At 42.9% G+C, this 15,342-nt stretch overlaps 1 protein-coding gene across 1 annotated transcript in view; it reads left to right on the top strand.

Moving 5' to 3' along the window:
- Positions 1-15,103, top strand: part of LOC124037109 (BMP/retinoic acid-inducible neural-specific protein 3-like) — a 75,747-nt gene extending 60,644 nt beyond the window's left edge. The window contains exons 5-9 of the mRNA XM_046351753.1: positions 8,423-8,528; positions 8,903-9,139; positions 11,475-11,697; positions 12,625-12,967; positions 13,782-15,103. Of these exons, the coding sequence (XP_046207709.1) occupies positions 8,423-8,528; positions 8,903-9,139; positions 11,475-11,697; positions 12,625-12,967; positions 13,782-14,570 (1,698 nt within the window). The 3' untranslated portion in view covers positions 14,571-15,103. The remainder of the gene's footprint in view (positions 1-8,422; positions 8,529-8,902; positions 9,140-11,474; positions 11,698-12,624; positions 12,968-13,781) is intronic.
- The last annotated feature ends 239 nt before the right edge of the window (positions 15,104-15,342 follow it).

Genomic DNA, 15,342 nt, shown 5'->3' with positions numbered 1-15,342 from the left:
GATCTGCTAGGTGGCTTTTGCTTGATCGTTTGTGCATTTCCTGTGTATGCCTCTCAGGAATATTTTGTGCTTCAGGAGCCCGGTGCGTCCGAGCTTTGAAGTACATACATCAGCATTATTCTGCAGCTGTTCCAACAGCCTTAATAACTTATCTGGCTGTTCCAGCTGAGCTCTTCTCACAGACTGTAAAAATAGATCGTCAGAAGGATTATCAAGGGTTAGTGGTACCGGAGCAATGGCAGAGAAGACTGCCCCATTTGATCCCCAATCATGTGACTTCGTAGCTTCTGATTGGAAGAAATGCTTCTTGCTCGGATTGTATGGAAACCAGTAGCAATTGTGTGCTATATCAATCTGGACACCACTGAAGTACATGAAATCAATTCCCAACACTACAGGAAAAGCAAGATTCTTGGTTTGTAGGACAACAGAGAGAATCATATAGGAGCGGTTACACAGGCGAAACTCTACCTCACTCCATCCAAGTGGTCGTTTAGCCTCACCATCAGCCAGATAGAGTGGACCTTCTGTCCACGGCTTCAAGTTGTATTGTGGCTGGTAACCCTTCTTTTTGATTTTTGTTCACCTTTACACCTGTTGGGTCACCTTTAACCTCCTTCCACAGTTTCTCATTGAGCAGTGTGTAGGATGACCCGGTATCCAAGATGGCTCTTCCTGTCCATGGGCCTATGGACAGGGGTAACACCAGTTGATGCGGTATTAACTGAAAGGAAGGGGATGTCGATGGGGGGGTGTAGGCAGTGACTCTTGGGGTTTCCGCTCTGGTTAGAGCACCCAGAGTAGGATGGTCATTCCTGCGAAGAGAGTTAGGTGTGATGGCCTGTTGTGGTTTGTGGTTTCTGGAAGGGTTTACTTGATACGGTCTTGTAGCTGAAGAATGTCCCGTTTGGCTACATCTCCAACAGAACATGAGAGGGTCTTGGCTGGAGACTCTGGCTGTTGTTGATGGTCTGTCTTGGGTAACTGTTTGGGTGTCTGTTTCTTTCTCTGGTCATATTGCTGTTGGCATTCTCTGTCTTTCTCAAACTGCTGTCCCAAGCGAACCAGTCCATCAACAGTGGTGACTCGTTCTCGGAGTTGACTGGCTAGTAGTGGGTTGATGTTCTTCAAGATCAATTTCATGACCTCTTCCTCCTCATTGCCAGGTTTCCACCTTCTGCACAGGGAGTGGTAAACGTATGCAAAGTCACGGATACTCGCTTTCTCTCTTTGTACTCGATTTCTGACTCTGTCTGCCAATTCATCCGTGTAGTCCTCAGACAGAAATGCAGAGGAAAACTTGGCCTCAAAGTCAGCCCAGGAGGTAGTGGTGAGACGTGCCACATCCCACCAGTCTCGAGCTGTTCCATGCAACACATTCCTCAATGTGGCAAGGAGTTCTTCATCAGTCAGGGGATTGAGGGCAAGAAAGTCACGACATCTTTCTAGATTAGCGGATCAGGACTGTCATATTTTTTCCCAAAGGTGGGAAATTGCAATTTAATGGGCATCGCCCCCACATGACATCTACTCATATCACCATGAACAAACGAGCTAGGAGGGATTGAGGAAGTAGAGGGGGAGGGCGTTATCGGACCATGAAAATGAACTTCTGTACCGGTTTACTCCACCATCTTCATCTGGTCCTTTGCTGTTGTTCTGGGATTGATTTGCACTTTTCGCACCAAAGTACGTTCATCTCTCGGAGACCGCATCTCCTTCCTGAGCGGTCTGATGGCTGCGTGGTCCCATGGTGTTTATACTTGTGCACTATTGTTTGTATAGATGAACGTGGTACCTTCAGGTGTTTGGAAATTGCTCCCAAGGATGAACCAGACTTGTGGAGGTCTACAATTATTTTTCTGAGATCTTGGCTGATTTCTTTTGATTGTCCCATAATGTCAAGCAAAGAGGCACTGCGTTTGAAGGTAGTCCTTGAAATACATCCACAGGTACACCTCCAATTGACTCAAATGATGTCAATTAGCCTATCAGAAGCTTCTAAAGCGATGACATCATTTTCTGGATTTTTCCAAACTGTTTTACTTCTTAAGGTATAGGGGGCAGCATTTTCACTTTTGGATAAATGGCGTGCCCAATTCCAACTTCCTGCTACTCTTGCCAAGAATATAAGATATGCATATTATTAGTAGATGTGGATAGAAAACACTCGGAGGTTTCTAAAACTGTTTGAATCATGTCTGTGAGTATAACAGAATTTATGTAGCAGGCAAAAACCAGAGGACTAACCGTTCAGAATTATTTTTGTTTTGAGGTCTGTCTGTTCACTGTTCTCTCATTGGCAAACGGTATTTCTTAGAAACTTGTTTTCAGTTCCTACCGTTTCCACTGGATGTCACCAGTCTTTGGAATTTGGTTGAGGTTATTCATTTGTGCAATGAAGAAGTAGGGCCAACTAGGAACTGCGTAAAACTGTTGAGAGTTACGCAAGACTTGAAAAGTAGCTTGGTTTGTTGTGTTCCTGTATTGAACACAGATAGACCCGTCTTCAATTTGATCGATTTATTAACGTTTAAAAATACCTAAAGTTGTATTACAAAAGTAGTTTGAAATATTTTGGCAAAGTTTAAAGGCAACTTTTGAAATATGTTGTGGTGACGTTGCGCATTTTGGAAGCAGTTTTTTTCTGGATCAAACGTGCCAAATAAATTTACATTTTGGATACATATGGACGGAATTAATTGAGCAAAAGGACCAGTTGTGATGTTTATGGGAAATGTTGGAGTGCCAACAAAAGAAGCTCGTCAAAGGTAATGCATGTTTTATATTTTATTTCTGCGTTTTGTGTAGCGCCTGCAGGGTTGAAATATGTTACCCTCTTTGTTTACTGTTGTGCTATCATCAGACAATAGCTTCTTATGGTTTCGCCGAAAAGCCTTTTAAAAATCTGACATGTTGGCTGGATTCACAATGAATTAATTGAATATCTTACATGTGTGATTTAATGAAAGTTAGATTTTTATATCATTTTATATGAATTTGCCGCGTTGCATTTTCCCTGGTTTTTGCTCAAGTGGGACACAAGCGTCCCCTATACCATAAGAAGGCACAGTCAACTTCGTGTATGTTAACTTCTGATCAACTGGAATTGTGCTACAGTGAATTATAAGTGAAATAATCTGTTTGTAAACAATTGTTTGAAAGATTACTTGCCATGCACAAAGTAGATGTCCTAACCGACTTGTCAAAACTATAGTTTGTTAACAGGAAATATGTGCAGTGGTTGAAAATTGAGTTGACAATTAATGATTCCAACCTAAGTGTATGCAAACTTCCGACTTCAACTGTTTACGTACCCTCACTGTGGGAACAACGTCGTTGATGCAATTATTGAGAAAGCCGGTGACTGTGTTGGTATACTCCTCAATGCCATTGGATGAATCCCGGAACATATTCCAGTCTGTGCTAGCAAAACTGCCCTGTAGCGTAGTATCCCCGTCATCTGACCACTTCCATATTGAGTTAGTCACTGACACTTCCTGCTTTAGTTTTTGCTTGTAAGCAGGAATCAGGAGGATATAATTACTGCCAGCTTTTCCAAATGGAGGGCAAGGGAGAGCTTTGGAGGCGTCTCTGTGTGGAGTAGAGGTGGTCTAGAGTTTATTTCCCTCGTGACAGAAGTCCCCGGCCACTAGGAGCACCGCTTCTGGATTAGCTTTTTCTTGTTTGCTTATGGCCTTGTACAGCTCGTTGATTGCGGTCTTAGTGCCAGCATCGGTTTGTGGTGGTAAATATATGGCTACAAAAAATATATATGAAAAATCTCTAGGTTGATGGTCTGTCTACAGTTTTTCATGAAGAACTCTACCTCATGCGAGCAAGACATCGTGCACCAGCTGTTATTGACAAATAGACACACCCCCACCCCAGACATAGCTTACCGGACATAGCTGTTCTGTCCTGCCAATGCACGGAAAACCCAGCCAAATGAATATTATGTGTTGTCGTTCCGCCACGACTCTGTGTAACGTGAGATATTGCAGTTTTTAATGTCCCGTTGGTAGGATAGTCTCGAACGGAGATCATCCAGTTTAATTTTCAGTGATTGCAGGTTGGCCAATAGAACAGATGGTAGAGGAAGTTTACACACTAGCCAATGAATTCTAACCAGGCACCCCAATCTCCGCCCCCTGTATTTCCGTCTTTTCTTCACGCGAATGACGGGGATTTGGGCCTGGTCTCAGACAAACAGTATACCCTTCGCGTTGGACTCATGAAAGAAAAAAAATCTTTGGAGTTGGAGGTGAGTAATCACTGTATTGATGTCCAGAAGCTCTTTTTAGTCATAAGAGACAGTAGCAGCAATATTATGTACAGAATAAGTTACAAACAATGCCGGGGAAAAAAATAGCACAGTTGGTTTGGAGCCCGTAAAACGAAAGCAATCCCCTTCGGTGCCATTGTACTGATTTACATAAGTATTCAGAACCTTTACTCAGTACATTTACATTACATTACATTTAAGTCATTTAGCAGACGCTCTTATCCAGAGCGACTTACAAATTGGTACATTCAGTACTTTATTGAATCACCTTTGGCAGAGATTACAGCCTCAAGTCTTCTTGGGTATGACGCTATAAGATTGGCACACCTGTATTTGGGGAGTTTCTCCCATTTTTCTCTGCAGATCCTCTCAAGCTCTGTCAGGTTGGATGGGGAGCGTCACTGCACAGCTATTTTCAGGTCTCTCCAGAGATGTTCAGGTTCAAGTCCTGGCTCTTGATGGGCCACTCAAGGACATTCAGAGACTTCCTGAAACCACTCCTGCGTTGTCTTGGCTGTGTACTTAGGGTTGTTGTCCTTTTGGAAGGTGAACCTTTGCCGTAGTCTTTACGTCCTCAGTGCTCTGGGGCAGGTTTTTATCAAGGATCTTTCTGTACTTTGTTCCATTCATCTTTCCCTTGATACTGACTAGTCTCCCAGTCTCTGCCGCTGATAAACATCCCCACAGCATGATGCCGCCACCACCATGCTTCACCGTAGGGATGGTGACAGGTTTCTTCCAGACGTGATGCTTGGCATTCAGACTAAAGAGTTGAATCTTGGAGAAGCTTGCTTCTCATGGTCTGAGAGTATTTTACGTGGCTTTTGGCAAACTCCAAGCAGGCTGTCATGTACCTTTTACTGAGAAGTGGCTTCCGTCTGGCCACTCTATCATAAAGGCCTGATTGGTGGAGTGCTGCAGAGATGGTTATCATTCTGGAAGGTTCTCACATCTCCACAGAGGAACTCTGGAGCTCTGTCAGAGTGACCATTGGGTTCTTGGGCACATCTCTAATCAAGGCCCTTCTCCCCCGATTGCTCAGATTGGCAAGGTGGCCAGCTCTAGAAAGAGTCTTGGTGGTTCCAAACTTCTTCCATTTAAGAATGATGGAAGCCACTGTGTTCTTGGGGACCTTCAATTCTGCAGACTTTTTTGGTACCCTTCTCCAGATCTGTGCCTCGATACAATCCTGTCTCTGAGCTCTACGGACAATTCCTTCAACGGTTTGGTTTTTGCTCTGACATGCACTGTTGAATGTGGCACCTGATTAAGACAGGTGTGTGCCTTTTCGAAATCGTGTCCAATCAATTTAATTTACCACAGGTAGACTCCAAGTTGTAGAAACATTTCAAGCAAGATCAATGGAAACAGGATGCACCAATTTCGAGTCTCATAGCAAAGGGTCTTAATAATTATGTAAATAAGGTACCTTTTATTTTTTATGAATTTGCTAACATTTCTTAAAACCTGTTTTTGCTTTTTCATTATTGGATATTGTGTGCAGATTGAGGGGGAAAAAACATTGTATACATTTTAGAATAAGGCTGTAACGTAACAAAATGTGGAAAAGGGAAGTTTTGTTTTACCTTTATTCTGCTAGGCAAGTCAGTTAAGAACAAATTCTTTCAATGACGGCTTAGGAACATCGGGTTAACTACCTTGTTCAGGGGCAGAACGACAGATTTGTACCTTGTCAGTTCGTGGATTTGAACTTGCAACCCGTAGTTGCTAGTCCACCGCTCTAACCACTAGGCTATGCTGCCGCCCCTCTATGTGGTCTGAACACTTTCCAAATGCACTGTATATTCATTTATTTTGAAATGTTTCTTACCCTACCCCTGAAAATGTGTATACACCTTTTGAAAGTAGGAAAGAAAAACCTTCCCTATCCTTCATGTTTCTATATAGTGAAAGTCACAGCTGTTTCTGACAGAGCAAACTATGAATAACTACTATCAAAGCGCTCTACTACCTCAACCATAGAGCTTGTTGGGAGGTCAGGCGTTTTGTATCACAGCAGATGTAGTCACTCCTCATATAGCAAGACGCGCTGCTTTGTCTGTTCTGTTGGGAGTAACGTTAATAGTGTGTATGTACGTGTGAGTGCCGGATTTCATTTTTCAAAGGCAGAGATTAGTTCAGAGTGTCAGGTGAGAGCACAGCGGCAGAAAGGTTGAGCAGAGGGAATGATTGACAATTTCCCTGACTAAATCAATGGTGATATCCCCACCTGAACCAGACCATGGTTGGCAGTGTGTCTGCAGAATGATGAACAATGAGAAAACGTTTCTCGGCAGCGGGGCTCTCACAACACCGTGAGGATTCATATTTATTTCCACTCAGAACAGTATTGCATTATGTTCCCATTATGGCAGCATTGAATTTTTATGTTTCCGCCCTGCTACTCAATCGAATGCTCTTTTTTGTCACAGGTGCACTGTATCCCAGCAGTCTTAAAGCTACAATCTGTACCTTTCATTTTCAGTCTAAAGTCCTGCCCCGGCACTTGCCAGTAAGTCTTGGGCAATTGTAAAAGTGCTTACCACGTCATTTAAATAACCACCTTTCCTCATATCTTCCTCATCTTTGCTTCATCAAGCTACTGTATCATATACCTATCTATCTCCTTACCCTCTAGTGGTCATGAAGAAAAGCAGAAGCAGAGGAAGAGAAAAATAAGCATAGCAGACTGTACTGGAACACAGCCCCTCTCTGTACTACATGTGAAACCTCCTCCAGCAGCAACACAGAGATACAGCTCGCCAATAATGTGCATTAAGCATTTAGTAATATACCAGAAAGTATCTGCAATAAAAAAAAACAGCTGCTATCCATAGAGTAAATGGATTGCCGTGCTCGTCAGTCAACATTATGCCATATGGGCTATCATATATGTCATTTCAAGTAATACTCTTAATAGATTAAATATTCAAGTGTCCCAAAATGTTGTTCCTCATTTCTACAGTCTTACCAGCAGTAAAATCCCATATGAAGGAAATTTGTGATTTACAATGTGCTGTAAATAATAATGGCAAAATCATTCCACACAGATTCTCCCCTTTCTCTGATTAGCATATTCTATTCATTTTCCTAGACACCCAGGTTTTGCTAGGTTCAAGGTGTGATTTAATAGCTCCAGAAGTTTCCCTGTATATAGTATTATCATCAGGTCCCTCTCGAGTTTTTTTCTCTCTGTCAGCACTCTGGGATTGTGTTTGATTGTGTAACTGATGGACTGACCCTTGTTTTCTCGCCACATCCATCTGTCTCTCTGCCCGTCCTGTGACAGGCCAAACCTGGTCATGTCTCTGGGCTGACAACACTGTCCCTCTACTACAAAGGGAGAAAAATGGCAATCAGTTAGGTGCTCTCCACCATGTAACCTCAAACAGAAAGAGAAAAGACATCTCATGTTGCAAATGAGGTAGAAAGGATGATCAGGTCTGGCAGATATGTTTTGCCATTGAAAGGTCAGGAGAGATGTCTCAGTCAATGCGACAGAAAAGACCAGCCACGGCTGAGTTGTTTGAGGCCCACCTTCAACACCACTCTGATGTTTCTCTTTTCTTTGAGTGGGAGAGAATAAGAACAGCAACGCTGCCATTTTCTCTGTGGGTGCATAAGAATGAATGTAATGAAGGAATCCATGTAATCAATTCAGTGTCTGTGGGTGGAAGGAAGGAGAAAGAGAGCGGAGGAGAGGAGAAGGCGTACTGTAAATGTGCTCTACCACTGTGCAATGTTCAGTGTCTCTCTGCTAGCTGTGATTCAGTATCTACTCAGAGCTGTGGGTGATGGTTATTAAGGGGCCTGTTTAATGTGTGTAATAGGGGCTTGGCTACAGGGGCACAGGAAGAAGGGGCACAGAAAGCAGAAAACCATGGCTGAACACTCATCTCACCAGGGAACTCACATTCTCATCACTTCATTGCATTTTCCCAGCAGAGAGCAACCTCTCTGAGAAGTGTTTCCTTTGTCACATACAGAAGTACTGTAGAAGTAGTGTTTTTCCTCCATATTTTTAGTTTGATATTTCATTTGCGCATACTGATGTAATAGTATGGCAAAGCATACAAATGTTGCTGTGACGTTATAAGGAATGTGCATTCAAAGCTTTGTATGTTTGTTCTTGCCAAGGTAACAGAGACCCGGACAGGCCCTCTCGGATGCAGTAACTATGACAACCTTGATTCTGTCAGCTCTGTTCTGGTTCAGAGTCCGGAAAACAAAGTCCACTTGCAAGGTCTGTATTATATATTTTCTTGATTACGTATTCCTAGAATGCAAATCCTGTACACCATTGTCACGCTCCACACCAGTGCTTTGGAATCAACCACAAAAAAGCACAAAAAAAATATGAAATATGGTTTATAGCACAAATTCCCATACAATAGCATCTTCAAAGAGATCCACACATCCCATTAAAACGATTGTATAGAGTAAAATACAGTTATTGGTATGCTCTTACATTGTTAGTCTACCAAGGCTAACAACTACACTTGCACTGCCTTGCAATTCACTCACTATAGACCACAAATTGTTGTTCTCTTATACAGTACCATAACAGTACACATTAATGGTGGTTTTAAATCCTGGCTATGTTGTGTTGTTTTACAGGCCTACAGGTTATCCTGCCAGACTACCTGCGGGACAGTTTTGTCCAGGCTGCTCTCAGCTACATCGCCTGTAACGTGGAAGGGGGCTTCATCTGTAAGGACAACGACTGCTGGTGCAAGTGTGACCCCAAGTTCCCAGAATGCAACTGTCCCTACATGGACATCCAAGCCATGGAGGACAGCCTGCAGAGGATCACTGAGACATGGGGGACACTTTACAAGGAGTTTGAGGACTCAGGTGAAGATAAACATTTTGGATCCTCTTTGATCTTTAGATGCTGAAACTATTAAACTTTTAATTTGATATATGAAGTGTCCAGTGCAACTCAGTTGTCATGCAGCATTTACGAAATGTCTTCAGCTAGCTTAGCTCTAAACGTAGTCGCTGCGCATGCAGTTGATAGCTTATAAATTCATATGTGGACAATCTTTGGATAGTTTTTGTAGGGGACTATGTGAGCTGAGTAAAAGTGTTTGATCATATGTCACGCAATTAATGGTGGAGGGCCGTTCCTTGGTGTGTACCCCAGACATTATGATTTACGGTGTAAACCGTAATGAGTCACAGTGAAACCTGGGGGACTTGGCACACGGTCTGTGTGCAGCAAATCACAACCTGATAGGATTGGATAAAAAAAAAACATCTCGAGCAGATTAATTCCAGCATTTTCACATCGGTGGAGTAACAACGTATGAATGAGAGCACTTAGCATAATGTTGGGATATTATTGCCTCTCTCGGTCACCCTGTAGTGACCACTATTCCTGAGGTGAATTCAGAATGGATGGGCCTTTTTTCTCTTCAAATATTTTTGGTGTGTGAAATATTTATAAGTGCAATTACTTTCAAAGTTGATGTTTTAAGAGCAGAGAGGAGAGTGCAGGCGTGTGAGAGTGCCAGGAATAAAGAGTTTCTCAGGTGAGGTCGTAAACATGTCCTTCGGTAAAGGATATCAAAGACGTTTCAACATTCAGCGGAATGGGATGCCAGCAGGAAGAAAATACACCTGGAAACATGGAGCATGGTCCTGTGTAGCTCAGTTGGTAGAGCATGGCGCTTGTAACGCCAGGGTAGTGGGTTCGATCCCCGGGACCACCCATACGTAGAATGTATGCACACATGACTGTAAGTCGCTTTGGATAAAAGCGTCTGCTAAATGGCATATATTATTATTATTATTATTATTATTATTATTATTATTATTAGCATGGCAGTACTGGAACCAATGACGTCGTTCTCCTTTGGCCTTGAGGAATGTGGCAACATGCATGAAGTGATCTTATGCTCTTTCTTTTCAAACATACAGAAAACATTTTTCCAAAAGGGTTCTTTGGCCATCCCCATAGGAGAATCCTTTTTGGATCCTATTACCCACTGGGCACACACTGGTTGAATCAACTTTGTTTCCATGAAATTTCAAATTACGTAGATCCAAAGTGGAATAGACGTTGACTGAACGTCTGTGCCTAGTGGGTAGCCTTTCTTGATGGACTATTTTGTTTCAATCAAAGCATATATACTGCCTAATGGCGCACGCTGTAGATTATTAGCCACATGAGGGGGAAGAAATGAAACTCCTCAGCTTCAGATTAGAAATGACTGAGGAGGTGTTTTTGGTGTAACATATTATACTGTAGGTGTCTATGCTACAGTATGCTATCATATTTGGTTCTGCTAGGCTATGTAAAAATACTAATTCATCATTGTGTGATCTTGTGAGACATTGATTCAGCTTTTATCTAACTTTAGGCTACTAAATGAACACTATTGTGAGAAGTGATAATAATCATAAGTGATGAGAAGGATTATTAGGCGTAGGCAACAGTTCTTGATTAAGGTTACTTTAAGCGATTTGAGCGCCTTTGAATCATGGTGCTGAAAGGACAGCACCATAACCAAGTGGTCGTTCTGGGTTCCATTGCGCAGGAGGGGGACTGTGGAGTTTTATGAACTTCAGGACAGACATGCTGTGAATTTGGATCCAAGATCTTGTTGGTGTGATAAGGTTCATGCAGTGGATGAGTTTGTCTGCATACGCAATTGAGGTGGTGCATTTCTGTAAGCTAAGCACATGCACAGTAGGGCGAGTTCAAGTGAGTTGTACATGTGCCCCAAGTCCATAACACAATGTTTTGAGGACAAATGTTTCAGCAACCCCTGATAGAGTTTCCTGTCTGTGGCTGTTCTTGTCATGGTGGATTTGGCCTGCTCAAAGTTGTCAAGCCTCTGACCGTTGGGCCTCTGCACACACGCCTACAGATATTCATCTCTCCAGAGAGAGAGACTACAGGGAAGAAACCACAATTGTTGTACCTGTAGGCTGCTATAACCTACATATCTATTTAGTTTGTCATTCTTTTGTTTTAATGGAATTTTTGCGGTGTGACATTATCTATTTAGAGTTGACCAGAATACTTTTTTACCTTACCAACTCCATGTATTCTCAAATTGAAAAGTGATGGAGCACGGTCCCCTCACGCTACGGCAGCACTAGATCCCTATTCACCTTGCCATATTCATGACATGTTCATTTCAAAACAATCACCTTTTCATTGTCACTCTCTTTCTGCCAGATGAGTTCAAGACCTTTCTGACGAGGCTCCCGCAGAACTTCTTCCTGAACGTGACGACAATCCAGCACCTGTGGTCGTTGGATGGCGTGTTCCAGTGGCGCTACGAGCAGCTGGAGAACAGCATGAGAGTGCTCTTCAGACGAGCCCAAAGAGTGGTGTTCAAGCTATTCAGCCTCAGCAAGAGGTGTCAGAGGCAGCCTCACATCCGTCTACCCAGAGAACTGTGAGAGTCCCACTCTGCTCCCACATTACACCTCTTACCACTGATCCCCAATTACACTTTAATCACCCATCCAGGAAGCTGATAGCAAACCTCCATCTACCCCTGTGTGAGTAGGAGAAACGGGAGGCAAGCCAAGCAGTGTTTATCTACATTATTACTGCCGCTGTGAGGAAAATGTAAAGCACTATACTTATTTTGTGACTATAGACTGTGGAGAGAGGGAGTGGAATGTTTGTCATTTTGACTGGGAGGCTCCCCTGCATGCCTTTAGTTCGCAGTGCTTCACACAGACGAGAGATGCGTGATTGATATAACTTCCAGGGGCCAGTTCCGCTGACAATTATGAAGGAATAATCTGCATGGAGACGGCGGCTCAGTTTTATACAGCAAGTAATACTACGACTTCAGAATTGGTTTAAGCTACACTTTGTGTTCAGACAGGCAGCCCAATTTTGATATTTGTTTCACTAATTGGTCTTTTGAAAAATCTGATCAGCTCTGAAAAAAATCTGATGTGAAATTTTTTTATGTGATTGGTCAAAAGACCAATTTGTGGAAAAAATATATCATGATTGGGCTAGTTTTGCGACCGCAGCCTTTGTGCTCAAACTTTGACCATTAGTCCAAATTATGCAGGTTTACTTTCTGCATGTCTATTTCACAGATGAAGCCATATGTTTGTCTCTTTGTAAAGATTTTTTACAATACTACAAACAAACAAAATTGCAGAATGCATTAATGGAATATGTTTGTTTAAATGAACTCAAACATGCATCATTAGTTCCTGGTAAGAGTAACTGTTACTAAGTACAATTGCACAGATTTTTAAAAATACAATAAACCAATTAAACCCAACACAATTTTCATTCACCTACTGTATTGCCATCCTATGTTATATTCCATTGTGTCTCTCTGTCTCCGTCCCAGGCCCCAGTCCTACTGGCTGAGTCACTTCCAGTCTCTCCTCTACTGTTCTGAGAACAACCAGCTGGGTTCGTTCTCTGAAGAGCTCCACAGTTGTACCTGCAGCTACGAGCACAGCCCTTGCCAGCTGTCCCCGCCATGTGCCATCGGAGAGGGCCCCGCCTGCGCAGCCTGCGCCCTAGACAACCACACCCGCTGTGGAAGCTGCAACCCTGGATACAGCCTAACCCAGGGGGTCTGCAGACCCATGGTGGCTGACTCTACAGAGAACTACCTGGGCTTTGAGACAGACCTACAGGACCTGGAGCTGAGATACCTGCTACAGAGGGCTGACCGTCGGCTGGAGGTAATTACAGTGCCTTCAGAAAGTATTTATAAACCTTGACTTATTCCACATTTTGTTGTGTTACAGCCAAATTTATTAAATTAACGTTTCGCGCACATCAACACACAATACCCCATAATGACAAAGTGAAACCTGTAAACAATTATTTTTGCAAATGTATTGAAAATGAAATACATATATATCTAATTTACGTAAGTATTCACACCCCTGAGTCAATACTTTGTAGAAGCAGCTTTGGGAGTGATTACAGCTGTGAGTCTTTCTGGGTAAGTCTCTAAGAGCTTTCCACACCTGGATTGTGCAGAATTTGCCCATTACTGTTTTCAACATTGTTCAAGCTCTGTCAAATTAGTTGTTGTTTATTGCTAGACAACCATTTTCAGGTCTTGTCATAGACTTTCAAGTAGAGTTAACTCAAAACAATAACTTGGTCACTCAGGAAAATTCACTTTCTTGGTAAGCAACTACATTGTAGATTTGGCCTGAGGTTTTAGGTTATTGTCCTTTCAGTACATTTGTATTCAAATGTCTGGTAGAAAGAAGACTGAACAAGGTTTTCCTCTAGGACTTTTCCTGTGCTTAGCTCCATTCTGTTTCTTTTTTATCCTGAAAAACTCCCCAGTCCTTAATGATTCCACGCAAACTTAAGACTTTGTGTTCAGGACATGAAGTAAATTGCTTTGTCAAATATTTTGCAGTATAACTTTAGTGCCTTATTGCATATGAGGATGCATGTTTTGTAATATACGATCTTGAGAAAGTAGATAGACATATTGTTCTAACAACTTAAACAACTATGAATATGTCCTTCCAGGTCCACGCCATCTTCATCAGTAATGACATGCGTCTGAACAGCTGGTTTGACCCGTCCTGGAGGAAGAGGATGCTGCTGACTCTGAAGAGCAACAAGTACAAGTCCAACCTGGTCCACATGCTGCTGGGCGTGTCTCTCCAGATCTGCCTGACCAAGAACAGCACCCTGGAGCCTGTCCTCACCCTCTACATCAACCCTTTTGGAGGCAGCCACTCTGAGAGCTGGTACATTCCCGTCAGTGAGAACAGCTTCCCAGACTGGACAGCCACCAAACTAGACCTGCCCCTGGAGTGCTTTAACTGGACCCTGACGCTGGGCAACAAGTGGAAGACCTTCTTCGAGACTATCCACATCTACCTGCGGAGCCGGATAAAGACGCAAGGCGGTGGAGGCCCGGCAGGGGCGGTGAACGACAGCCTCTACTATGAGCCATTAGAAATTCTGGATTCTTCTCGGAATCTGGGCTACATGAAGATCAACAGCATCCAGGTGTTTGGCTACAGTATGCACTTTGACCCAGAAGCGATCCGCGACCTGATCCTGCAGCTGGACTACCCGCACACCCAGGGTTCCCAGGACACGGCCTTGCTGCAGCTGCTGGAGATCAGGGACCGGGTCAACCGACTGTCCCCTCCAGGTCAGCAGAGACTGGACCTGTTCTCCTGTCTGCTCAGACACCGGCTCAAACTGACCGCCGGCGAGGTGGTCCGCATACATGCCTCACTGCAGGCCTTTAGCAACCGCCTGCCCAACTCTCTGGATTACGAGACAACCAAGCTGTGTAGTTAACAGTTACTAGGGGACGACTGGGGGACGTTAAAGATAAACGGCTTCAAGGGTGAACTATTTGACAGCAGAATGGTGTACTGGTACAGTATTTTGGCTTTCAGTGGTTTGTTGATTCTCTGGATTACAAGACTGTAAAACTATGTACTAAATGGAGCAGTTGGATGAGAAGGACAACTGAATAATGTTGTTTAGCTTTCAGTTTTGTGGCGACTCAATGACTTGGGAGGTGCTGATAGCCGGTGCTTTTTGGTCGAGAGAACTCCTGACATCTGAAAACAAAAACAGATCTAGAAATTGATATATTTAACACTCTCCACATCCATTTGACCATCTTGTTTAAATTCAACCCTTCTCATTTATACAGTATATACTGAAGCCAACTGGAGGAACTTTTTAAGAAACATGGTACAGTCTGTTTGTTTGTAACTCTTTTATATGTTATTTTGCTTATGTGACCGTGCACTTTCCATAATGACCAGAATACAGTGGTGTCAGTCAGTTTTGTAGATGACTTGTTATTAAAACATAATGGATTAACAACTGGGGATATTTTTTGTCAGACTTACTTAGAGCCGAGGAACAGCTGTTATCACATCTCATTGTAAGACATTCAACACATTAATCGCAGGAATTGAAACCACTTAAACTGAGTGAATGAAATTAAACATGATAGAGGAGTTTGATCGAATCATCAGGAATCTCTATTACTCTCATTTATGTAGTTCGTGTATGGCTTGTGACCAAGCTTCTTTATCCTAATTGATTAGTAGAC

This window comes from Oncorhynchus gorbuscha, linkage group LG06, assembly GCF_021184085.1.
Source record: "Oncorhynchus gorbuscha isolate QuinsamMale2020 ecotype Even-year linkage group LG06, OgorEven_v1.0, whole genome shotgun sequence".
Lineage (NCBI taxonomy): Eukaryota > Metazoa > Chordata > Actinopteri > Salmoniformes > Salmonidae > Oncorhynchus > Oncorhynchus gorbuscha.
This window is presented reverse-complemented; position numbering and strand designations above follow the sequence as displayed.